We start from the raw sequence: 10,779 nt of genomic DNA, 5'->3' as shown, positions 1-10,779 counted from the left end.
AAAAAAAAAAAAAAAAAAAAAAAAGATATACCAAGGATATCCTAACGTGGTAGCTTTTGAAAATGAGTAGTAAAAGGGAAAAAAGCTCCTATAAGAGAACAAAAAAGAAATCCAGGCCCACCAATTTACTCTGTAAGACAGAAGCTGTAGTTTGTAGAATGTTCTACTACTAAGGCAGCTTAATCATTTTGGACTTTCTTGGAACTTTGGCAACAGTAATAAAACAATCCCCTAATATGGTTTAGTCTTTTATTTTGTAATTCCATATGTATTATCTCATTTAATTCTCACAATGATCCTATGCAATAGGCATTAGGGTAGAATCAAACATTAGCTGACTCCTTCCTGGGCACCCCTTCTCTCCAAATGAGACCAATGTGTACAAGGGCTTGAGAGTGACAGCTGTTCCTAGGCGCATTAGGAAAGAAAGGAAGCAAATTACCAAATTCTTTAAAAAAATAAAAATAAAAAAAAAACTTTCAAAGAACAATGTATATGTGGGATTGATTAAGTAAGAAAGATTCAGATTAAAATCCAGCAAATATTTATTAAACACCTAACATGTATCAAGCCCGGGTTAGGTGTTTTTTCTCCTTTTCTATTTATGCTTCATGCAAATCTCTGACTACATATCAGTATTAGAGAGGGCTAATGATAACACAGAGTATACCCCAAAGCAAGCAAAAACATTTCAGAACTCTCTACAGACTCCCCCATTCACCATTAGGAATTTTAAAGGTAAAGTGGTCTGAATATTCTACAGTCTGAAGTTTAAAGAGATCAAGTAAAGATCACAAGCTAGTAACTGGCAGACTTAGGGCCCAATTCCAGGTTTTCTGACTTCTAACAACTTCTAAAACAAGGATCTTAGCATTACACCACATTGAGACTGTCATGAGGCTCTTGGTGGTTCACCATCCAAGATCAATGACAGGAACATACAGACTTATTCCCCTGGCCTTTGTAACTGGTCTGTATCTCTTCGGTCAGTTAGCTAAACTGATTAGTGAAGTGGTCTCTGAACTTTTGGTAGTACACCATTATTAATTAAAAAAAATAGCACATACCCAATATTTGTACACTTATTGGCTTATATATACTTTTTGTATTACTAAATTATATATATACTTATAAATTATATACTTTTTGTATTACTAAATTATATACATTATACATGGAAATGAAACTATAAAGAAGTTCTCCTCTTTCTTTGCAGTACCCTAAAGTGCTGTCACATCAAACTTTGAAGACTAATGGATAACAGATTTGAATTCATGAGGCTAAGTTCATGGGTTGGATTCCAGCATGTGCCAGTGTGCCTCCTGTGGGAAAAACGAACTGTTCAAGAGCCTAATTGAAATCTAATGGCTATTTACACCCTTATATCATGACGCTGTGAAGAACTATACCCTGTAATGTTCTATACATTTTACCACTTTTCTTTCTTGGGTTAAGTGGGATGTAATTTATTAGGCTGCAACATTACTTCATCTTATATTTCATAGCAAATACCTACTACAATTGTCGGTCACAAATAAAGATGCAACACAGGCAAGGAAGGACTACTGAATTATAACCGTTCTGCATTTTGTCACAGGCATACAGCATCAAGCCTTACTCTCACAGTGTGAGCTACAATCAGGCCACGGATCTCAAAATAAACAGCAGTTACTATTCAAGAAAGATTTCATCTTTGATGACTATCCTTCCTTTCATGTCAAAAAGTTACTAAAAAATGGAGAGTCTCCCTTTGATCCCTTCATTCAATAAACACACTTAAGCACCTATTATGTATCAAGCATGGTTCTGGGAATACCTTTCATTCTATTTCCAGTAACATCGTCCTGCTGTAATCCTTCATTACCTTTCCTGTAGGAAACTGAAACTAGCTTGGTCACTCCTAATGCCCCTTTCTGCCACTGCCACTCCAATCCATCCTCCTGACAAATTCATTTTCTGAAAGTAGACAGCTCCAGTTACATGACCAGACTGCTCAAAAACTCCTCCAAGTTTTTCCAAATTAAATGCACTGCTTTACCTTGGCATTGGAGGCCTTCTACAATATGGTCTCAACCTGCTTTTCTGGTATTATTTCCCCACATTCCCTTACACGCAGCCTTGTCAACTTGGGTTATTTCCTGTTCCCTAAATTTTTTGTTTTTAAAGTCAAAGTAATACATGCACATGGGTAACAAATCAAATAGTGGTAGAATAGCTTATGGTGAAAAGCAAGTCTCTTCTCACCCCCATACCTAAGCTTTAAAAAAATTTTAATTCTTTCTGCACTTACTTTGATCATGTCTTAGTTTATTAACTTTAAGACAATACCTATTGATTTAAAAATAAGAGAGATGCGGGACTTACTTATATTATGCCCCTTCCATCCATCACCTTCCTCCCCACTGTTTGATAATTATATTAATTTCACATAAACTTCTTGTTTTTTTCTATAAGTTTTAGACAGAATCCTAACTCTTCACTTTGTAAAAGGAGGGTAATAGTGCCCATACATTCTTTCCCTCAAACTTCCCCCACCTGCTAATAGCTTATTTTTATTAATATTTAAGGTTATTAATATTAAGAAAATTAACATTCTCTCCTTTAACCACAACCAAATCCTTCATGCTCTCCCAACAGCTTGATTCTAAAAGCTGAAAGCCTATATAAGCAGCAGCATTTTCATGACAATATATTGCTCAAACGCAGGCTAGGAAGTATATTAAATTTCCTTTCATATGGGCCCCTAACAGTGACTTGTGGGACAATCCAAGGGGACTTTAAATCTTAGATTTTTACCATACGTTCCATTCTTCTGAGAGCCCTCTCTTACCCTCCCATCAGGATGCGTTGTTCTCTAGGCCTTGCTGCGTAGATATTACCTTGGGATATATCTTCAGTGCTTTCCTGGTTGAATCCACTATTTTCAGTTTCCCATGTCTCTCTCTTTCTTAGACTACTCCCTTGTAATTTCCTAAGAAAGGTGATGTGGAAGAAAACTTTCTGGATCTTGCACATCTGAAAATGTATTTTGTCTTCACATTTGTATAATTTGGCTTGCTACCAAATTCTAGAATAAAAATAATCTTGCTCAAGAATGTTGGCACCATTCGTCCACTGTCTTCTAGCAGTCAGCACTGCTGATGAGCTGGATGATGCTAGCCTGATATACACTTTTTGGTACGTGACCTGGATTTTCTTTCTGGAAACTTTAAGAATTTTCTGTCCTTGTATTTCTGAAATTCCACACTAAGTGAGATAAATATGGTCTCCTTTCCTTCAGAATGCTAGATGCTTGGTGAACCTTTATAACCTAAAGACGTGAATTCTTTACCTCTGGGGGAATTCTGACATTTCTTTGATAATTTCCTTCCATCCACTTTCAGGATTTCTCTTTTTGCCACAACTCTATTAGCTTGGATACTGTATGTCTGGAATTTAATTTTCATCTTTTTTTTCCTCCTATTTTCTGTCTCTTTTCTGAGAGACGTCCTTGACTTTACTTTCCCACCCCCATACTGAATTTTTTATCCTGGCAAATCTTGTTTTAAAATAAATCTTCAAGTGCTTCTTTTCTCAATATTTCTTTCTTTTTTTAAATAGCACCTTCCTCCACTCCCTACCTCTTCCTCCCCAAAATGGATGCAATCATTCCAAACCTCCTTGAGGATAGTAACTAGACTTTTAAAAATCTTTTTTTCTAAATTGGGATGCAGAGGATACAAAAAATGTTCTTGGGGGTGGAGAGAAAAGATCAATGCCTATGGCCCAAGTTGCAAAAACTTGCAAAAACTATCCCCAACACATTTTTCTGCTCCTTGCCAGTTGAAATTTTTACTAATCATATCAGCAAGCCATTTTCTATCTACTTTTATGTATATGTGAAGTCACAGTAGCATAATAGGCACAATATCCTTGGTTGGCATCTTGATCCCCAAATTGTGCTTTATGTCACCAGTCTTTCCAAGTTATGGGACCATGAATATTTTAGAAATGAATTTGAGGTTCAATTAGGACGTAATACTAATGCTTGGGCAATCTTGGACAACAGATAGGAAAGCAACAATGTGCTCTTCTAGCTCATACCTGGAATCCAATGAGATGGATGCAGAGAGGGATATCAAATTTCTGAAGACACTGATAACCAAGGACAAATTGATATTTGCATGTGACAAACCTACCTTAGGTCACTAAATCACCATTACTGAAATAAATCTGTCACATGACAACACAGAACTACAGTTTGACAGTTTGTAAAGTTGTGTTTCTGCCTGTAAGTATACACTGAAGCAACTGTAATTTTATGGAAAAAGAATTTTAACAATGAAGTAGAGCAGAGATGTAAGTTATACCCATTATAATTACTCTGTGAAGCTCACATTTTTACATTTTCTGGCACAACTGTACTTGAAGTGATACATGGATACCTGCCCAGTCATTACCACAAAAACTTACTTTGTGTATTTTTAAAAGTTATAAAAAATTCCATATTTTTATTTTTACAAAGTCTACGTTTATTTGCTAGATAAAGGTCTACCTGTAGGCAAAATTGTGAAGCCGCCAGCTGGTCTACATCACAACCCTGTATCCTTCATCTACACTCCCAGCACTTTCAGACATTTGGTACTCACAGTTGCCAAACTCAGAGGTGTTCAATACTCTCAAGCTATGAATGGGAATTCATTCGTTCATTTATTTAAACATTTACTTATTGAACACCTAATACATGCCAGACACTCTTCTAGCTGTCTGAGATATACAATAAATGAAACAGACCAAAATCTTTGCTGTTTTGAGGAGAGACCTAATAATAATAATAATAATAATAATAATAATAATAATAATAAGGCTCTTGTACTTTTGCTTCTTCCTGACTGCCTGGTCCTGATGGAAGTGTTTCTGATCTATGACATATTCTCTTAGGCTCTTTCCTTTTTGTTAGAAGGCAATTCAGATTATGGGCCAGGTACTGCACTAGGTATTAGCAAAACTACGATACAGAAGAAAATCTGCTCTCTAGGAATTTACCTAGGGCTTCAAAGATGTACTATTGGGCAAATACTTGTTGAGATATGACCCTGATAGATAAAAGAAAGTCAGTTCAGTTAAAAAAATCTATGGGACTTCCCTGGTGGTGCAGTGATTAAGAACCTGCCTGCCAATGCAGGGGACACGGGTTCGATCCCTGCTCCGGGAAGATCCCACATGCCGTGGAGCAACTAAGCCCATGCACCACAACTACTGAGCCTGCACTCTAGAGCCCGCGAGCCACAACTACTGAGCCCACGTGCCACAACTACTGAAGCCCACGCACCTAGAGCCCATGCTCCACAACAAAAGAAGCCACCGCAAGGAGAAGCCCGTGCACCGCAACAAAGAGTAGCCCCCGCTCGTCAGACCCAACATAGCCAAAAATTAAAAAACAGAAAAACAAAACAACCCCTATAATTTTAGGAATTTGTAAAGAGTATCATTTTAGACATCACAGAAAAATGGCAGAAGAAAATTCATGGACAGGTGGATCTTTTGTTGTTCCTCCAGTCACAGAGAAAGCCACCTCATTTGTTTCCCAGGACCAACAAAAGGTTGATAGGTTCCGTCTTAAATGGTCTTTGAGGTTCACCCCTTACCGGGAAAAAATTAACGGGAAAAAATTAACTCAATGTTTCCTTTTCAAGTTGAAAGGGAAAAAATAAAATTTTGTTCTTAAAATGTTTTTAAAAAGGATTAAAGAAAAGGAACTGAAACAGACACTGCTTACCTGAGTTATATAAAACCTAATACTGTAACATGCAAATATCAAGAAAACAAACTGGGCGACATTAATTGATTTTAAAGAATGATTCAACATTTGGCATTATGCCCTGCCTTGTATACATAATTTCCTTTTTCCTCCCCTCCCTTGAGTCAGGAAGTGTGTTCTTAAGGCATTTGTATTTTTAAAATTGTTTTTAATGTCAGAAAATATTGTTGAAGCTCAAAATAAAATATTTAAATATTCCTTAGTAAAAGCCAATAAATAAGTATTTTCTACTCATGGATATGTAACCATTTTTTGGCCTATCATAAAAAAAAAGACCTGACAAATGAAATTAAAAGATTTTATTTACCTCTTAAATATAATCCAAAAGTAAAGTAAATAAAGCATCGCTTTCTATATAGATAATTATAGTTCAATAATATACTTTTTTAAATTTGAAAAAGATATGTTAATTTTTTTTGATGATCAAGATACATACAAATTATTTGGCTGTAACACATAATTAGTCTTGTTATTCAAGCTGTGGTGAGAAAACACATTTTAATTCATTCTAGATTACAATTTGACCAAATCCAATTTACTTGATTTGCTAATGAATAATACATTCAGAATTTTTCATTTAGCCAAATTCTTTAAGAGAGTATTCTAGGCCAGCTTCTTGAATCTATGTTTGAGAAAACAGCATTGCTGGTTCTCCACACTAATACTTTCAGTTACTGCTGGAAAGAGCACTGAGTTTTCTCCCAATTGGGAATCCCGATCAACAAATTTAATTCTCTTTAAAGAGCAGCAGGATAGCACAATTCTCATGGCAAAACATCAAGTTGACTTTGGCAGGATTTTAGATTAAATACAATGCAAATTATCATTCACCAAGCACATTTTAACAAAGTTACGCTTTGAAAACTGTGCCTACTGTAAGATAAAATTACTTGCTTAAAGCTAAATACAATTGATTAAAAACTTCAAATTTTTTAAAGAACCAATTTCAACAAAAATCTGTTTTTAAGTTCTTGACTGTTTAAAATAACACATTCTCCTACTCATCAAAATGTTGCTTACATTATTATTACATAGTAATCTCCTAAACATTAGTAGGTTCACACTTAGTTCAATACTGAGAGTTACAGTCATCTGTTTTATTATACAAAATTACAAACACTAACAAGATTAAAAATTACTTTAGCACTAAAAAGGCAATGTAAAATAAGCTTACAAAATACAGAGTTGAAATACATAATATAAATAGCTGGCTTAATTTTAGTAAATAGAAATATTATTCTTTAAATGTTCTATAAGAACTGGTTTTGAATTCTGAAAAGCTTCTTAAAAGAACATAGAAAGTGAAATAATTGTTTAATTAGCATAATTATACTTTAGCTCTAACCAAAACATTTTAGTCTCTAAAGAAGTTGAACAAAGCTTACCTGTATAGAGCGAACACGAAAAGACAGAAATTTAAACATGGCTATGAAACCATGATGGTGATAAAGAATTTCTAACGGTAAAACTTAAGTTAGAAAGGGAAGGCCAAGCCCCTGCAAAGTTTTCCCCTACCAGCTGTTCCGGCAATTAGAAAATTTCCTGTCAGGCGGGTCCTGAAATGCTAGAGAAAGAGGCCTGACAATTTTCCTGTGGTAAAAGAAAGGAGAAACGTAATGGCGAGGGCACTAATGTAGCTGATAGGTAGAGAGGCCAGAACAGGAAACCAAAACAGATTTGCTGATAGCAAAATCCTGTTGAAATGTTCGTACTCCTGGTTCCCAGAAATCCAGACAATTTTCACAACCCGTGAAACGAACATTATTTTATTTCAGAATCCTGAGATATGCTGGTATTTCTTAACTATACGACACCTTAAAAGCAACTGAAACTAGTCAGCACAATTAAAATAACAAGTCATCAATTCTCATGTGAAATTTTACCCTTCGTAATGTTTATACACACACTCCAAAGGACAATTTCAAGACTATTTTAAGGATATATATACACATGTCATGGGTGTTCCCTGTCAATGAGGAAGAGTTTCCGAACTATGGGAAGAAAATGACCACATGCAAGAAGCTTTTTGATTGTGATGTAAGGACAAATTCTTCCTGTCTTCAATGAAAGTGAATTACATTTAAATTCACATTGGTTATAAACATCAATTATCAACCAGGTTAAAGACGTCAAGGTCCACAGTTAAAACTCACATTCCTAGGTGATAAAATCTAAATTAAAAAAAAGTCCACTCCCTGGGCTATTAGTGAGCAAAAGGAACATTTACTGAAGAAGTCAACCTGGAAAAGAAGGAGGGGTCAAGCTACCAGACAATCCCGTACTCCATTTCATCCTCTAATAGCTTTCAGAAGTTATTCTAAGGTATTTTTGCTTTGGGAAATATTTTTGAAAGTATGCCAGTATTCAGAACATGATCACTGAGATAGCGGCATTTAAACAAAACCAAAAGACAGAAGCATCGAGAGCTGTGGGAAAATGCTTAATGTACACAATCTATGTGGAACCAATAAAAACCTCAAATGTTAATCTACATACCCTATACAAATTTAATAAAATCACTGAATTTTCAAAACCTGAAGAGCCTCTAAAAAATCACCAAGCTTGCTCCAAGCTTGAAGGAACTATGATCAAGGCAGGCACATATTTGATGACAGAGCTATCTATCATGGGAGCTCAGTGCTGCTGTCCTGTATTGAGCAAACATTAGAGGGTCCATTAGGTGCTACAGGTACCATGTGAAAGGCCAGGGCTCTTCCTGCTAGACCAAATTTTTACAGCAATGTTCTATAAATGACCTAATGCAAGTTGAAGAATAAAAAACAAAAATCTGCTTGGAACTTCCTTGGTGGCACGGTGGTTAAGAATCCACTTGCCAATGCAGGGGACACAGGTTCGAGCCCTGGGCCAGGAAGATCGCACATGCCGTGGAGCAACTAAGCCCATGCACCACAACTACTGAGCCTACACTCTAGAGCCCGTGAGCCACAAATGCTGAGCCTACGGGCCACAACTACGGAAGCCCATGCGCCTACAGCCCGTGCTCCACAACAAGGGAAGCCACCGCAATGAGAAGCCTGCACACCGCCAGGAAGAGAAGCCCCCGCTCGCCGCAACTAGTGAAAGCCTGCACACAGCTACGAAGACCCAATGCAGCCAATAAATAAACAAATAAATAAATTTATTTAAAAAAAAGACTGTCAAGAAGAGGCAAACATCATGGTTACTACAGAACCAATTAAGGGGTACAAAATAAAACAGGAGTGTCTCTGTACAGAGCAGTCATCAATTTTACTCAAGTAATACTTAAGAACAGAAGCAACCAAATAACCTTTTTTGAATTTGAAGGATTAGTCTAAATTGGCTTTAATGACTAGTGATGCTCAGGTTAACAATTCACATTTTACTGTGAGTTATGCTTTTTAATATTACCCCTAAAAAATGAAGCAATATTTCAGATATCAAAATCTGAACTAAGTCTCCCTCAGTTGAAATGATACCTTAATTAAAACAGCATGGTACTGCTGTACAAAAGCAGAGTGACAGAAAAGAATGTGACACTTTACATCTGAGGGAGATGTTAGGATATTTGGCTGCCTGTTTAGAAAATGCAAGCCATAAAGGAAAACACTGATATAGATTTGATTATAAAATTCAAAAACTCCTCTACTTCAAAAAGCACCATAAAGTTAAAAGACTAGCTCACACGATTAGAATCCCTCATATACAAGATATCACTGAGCAACTGCTTTACTTGGGTGTTAGCTATCTCCGAACCAGAACGAACCCATATCTCATTATAAGCAGCTGAAACACTGAAAAATGCCTCAGTGTTCCTTTTGTGTGTGCTCAAATATCCATACCATGTCTAAGTATCAGAGGTATTCCAGGAGTCTTGTCAGGCTTAGAAATATTTTGGCAGTAAACCCCAGTGTCTATGAGAAATGTTTGGATATTTTGTCAATTTTGTATGAGTACAGAAGGGACACTACTTATGGCATTTATTAGTATTTAAGCACAACCCATTGTCCCTATCAGATTAAGCTTTCAGAACAGGCAAACAGCACATAGGAGGGACTCAAATAACGGCTGCCCAATTAAGTATCATACACTGAAATCTGAAATGGACACTACTTGTGTGGTTGTGCACATGAAACCAGATATTATTGTTGATATTTTCCTGCCTCTAACCTTTTTCCTGCCTCTAACTTTTAACTATCTTTAAATTTTTCGTATGAAATTTTCAGCTAGTTTTTCATTTCTGTGTCTTATTGGTTTTATCATTTGCCTTACTACTTGAAAAGTAATTTTATTATAAAAACTATGCATGTCCAGTATAGAAAACTTAAATAATAAAAAGGAGAAAAACAAAAGAGGGAAAAAATCCACTATGCTGGTGCTTTCTAGTCTTCTTCTGTATATACGCACATATACACATGAACCATAGTCCATCACTTTTTTTTCTGTAGAGGGCCAGAAAGTAAATGCTTTTGACTTTGCAGGCCATATTGGTCTCTGTCAACACTGCCACTGCAGCGTGAAGAGGAATGGGTGAGGTTGTGTTCCAATAAACCTTCATTTACAAAAATAGGGGGCAGGTCTCAGGTATAGTTTGCTGACCCCTATTTTCTATTATTAAATCATCCTCAATGCATTATTAATGACTGCAGAGCATTCTACTATACAAATCCCCTATTGTTGGGTATTTGATCTTCTGTATCACTGGGATGTCCCCATCTTTTGTGCACATTCACAATTTATTAGAAATAATTTCTGGAAGTGGCACTGTATTTCTAGAGGTAGAGTATGCAGCATTTTAAAGTTTCTAGATCCTAACGTATTTGCCAAGTTGTCCTCCGGGAAGAACCTAAAAAATAATGAGAGAACCACACCAAGACCTCAGGCAGGGGTAAACTACAACCAGGTAGGGGTAAACTACAGCCAGGCAGGGCCAGCCAAGGGCTAAATCTGGTCATGCCCATGTCTATTTACATAAGAGCTCCTGCTGGTTTTTTCCCTAC

The 10,779-nt window shown here is 36.3% G+C and overlaps 1 protein-coding gene across 5 annotated transcripts in view; it reads right to left on the bottom strand.

The window, feature by feature from the left end:
• Positions 1 to 10,779, bottom strand: part of RPS6KA3 (ribosomal protein S6 kinase A3) — a 106,227-nt gene that overhangs the window by 51,766 nt on the left and 43,682 nt on the right. Inside the window, exon 1 of one of the 5 annotated variants that reach the window (XM_007469307.1) lies at positions 7,186 to 7,241. The exons of the other annotated variants lie outside the window; for them this stretch is intronic. Within the exon in view, the coding sequence (XP_007469369.1) occupies positions 7,186 to 7,224 (39 nt within the window). The 5' untranslated portion in view covers positions 7,225 to 7,241. Of the gene's footprint in view, positions 1 to 7,185; positions 7,242 to 10,779 lie in introns of those variants that run through there. 5 annotated transcript variants of the gene reach the window in all.

The sequence above is a fragment of the Lipotes vexillifer genome, unplaced genomic scaffold (genome assembly GCF_000442215.2).
Source record: "Lipotes vexillifer unplaced genomic scaffold, Lipotes_vexillifer_v1.1 scaffold1442, whole genome shotgun sequence".
Classification (NCBI taxonomy): domain Eukaryota; kingdom Metazoa; phylum Chordata; class Mammalia; order Artiodactyla; family Lipotidae; genus Lipotes; species Lipotes vexillifer.
The sequence above is the reverse complement of the archived record's forward strand: the minus strand, read 5'-3'. Positions and strand labels throughout refer to the sequence as shown.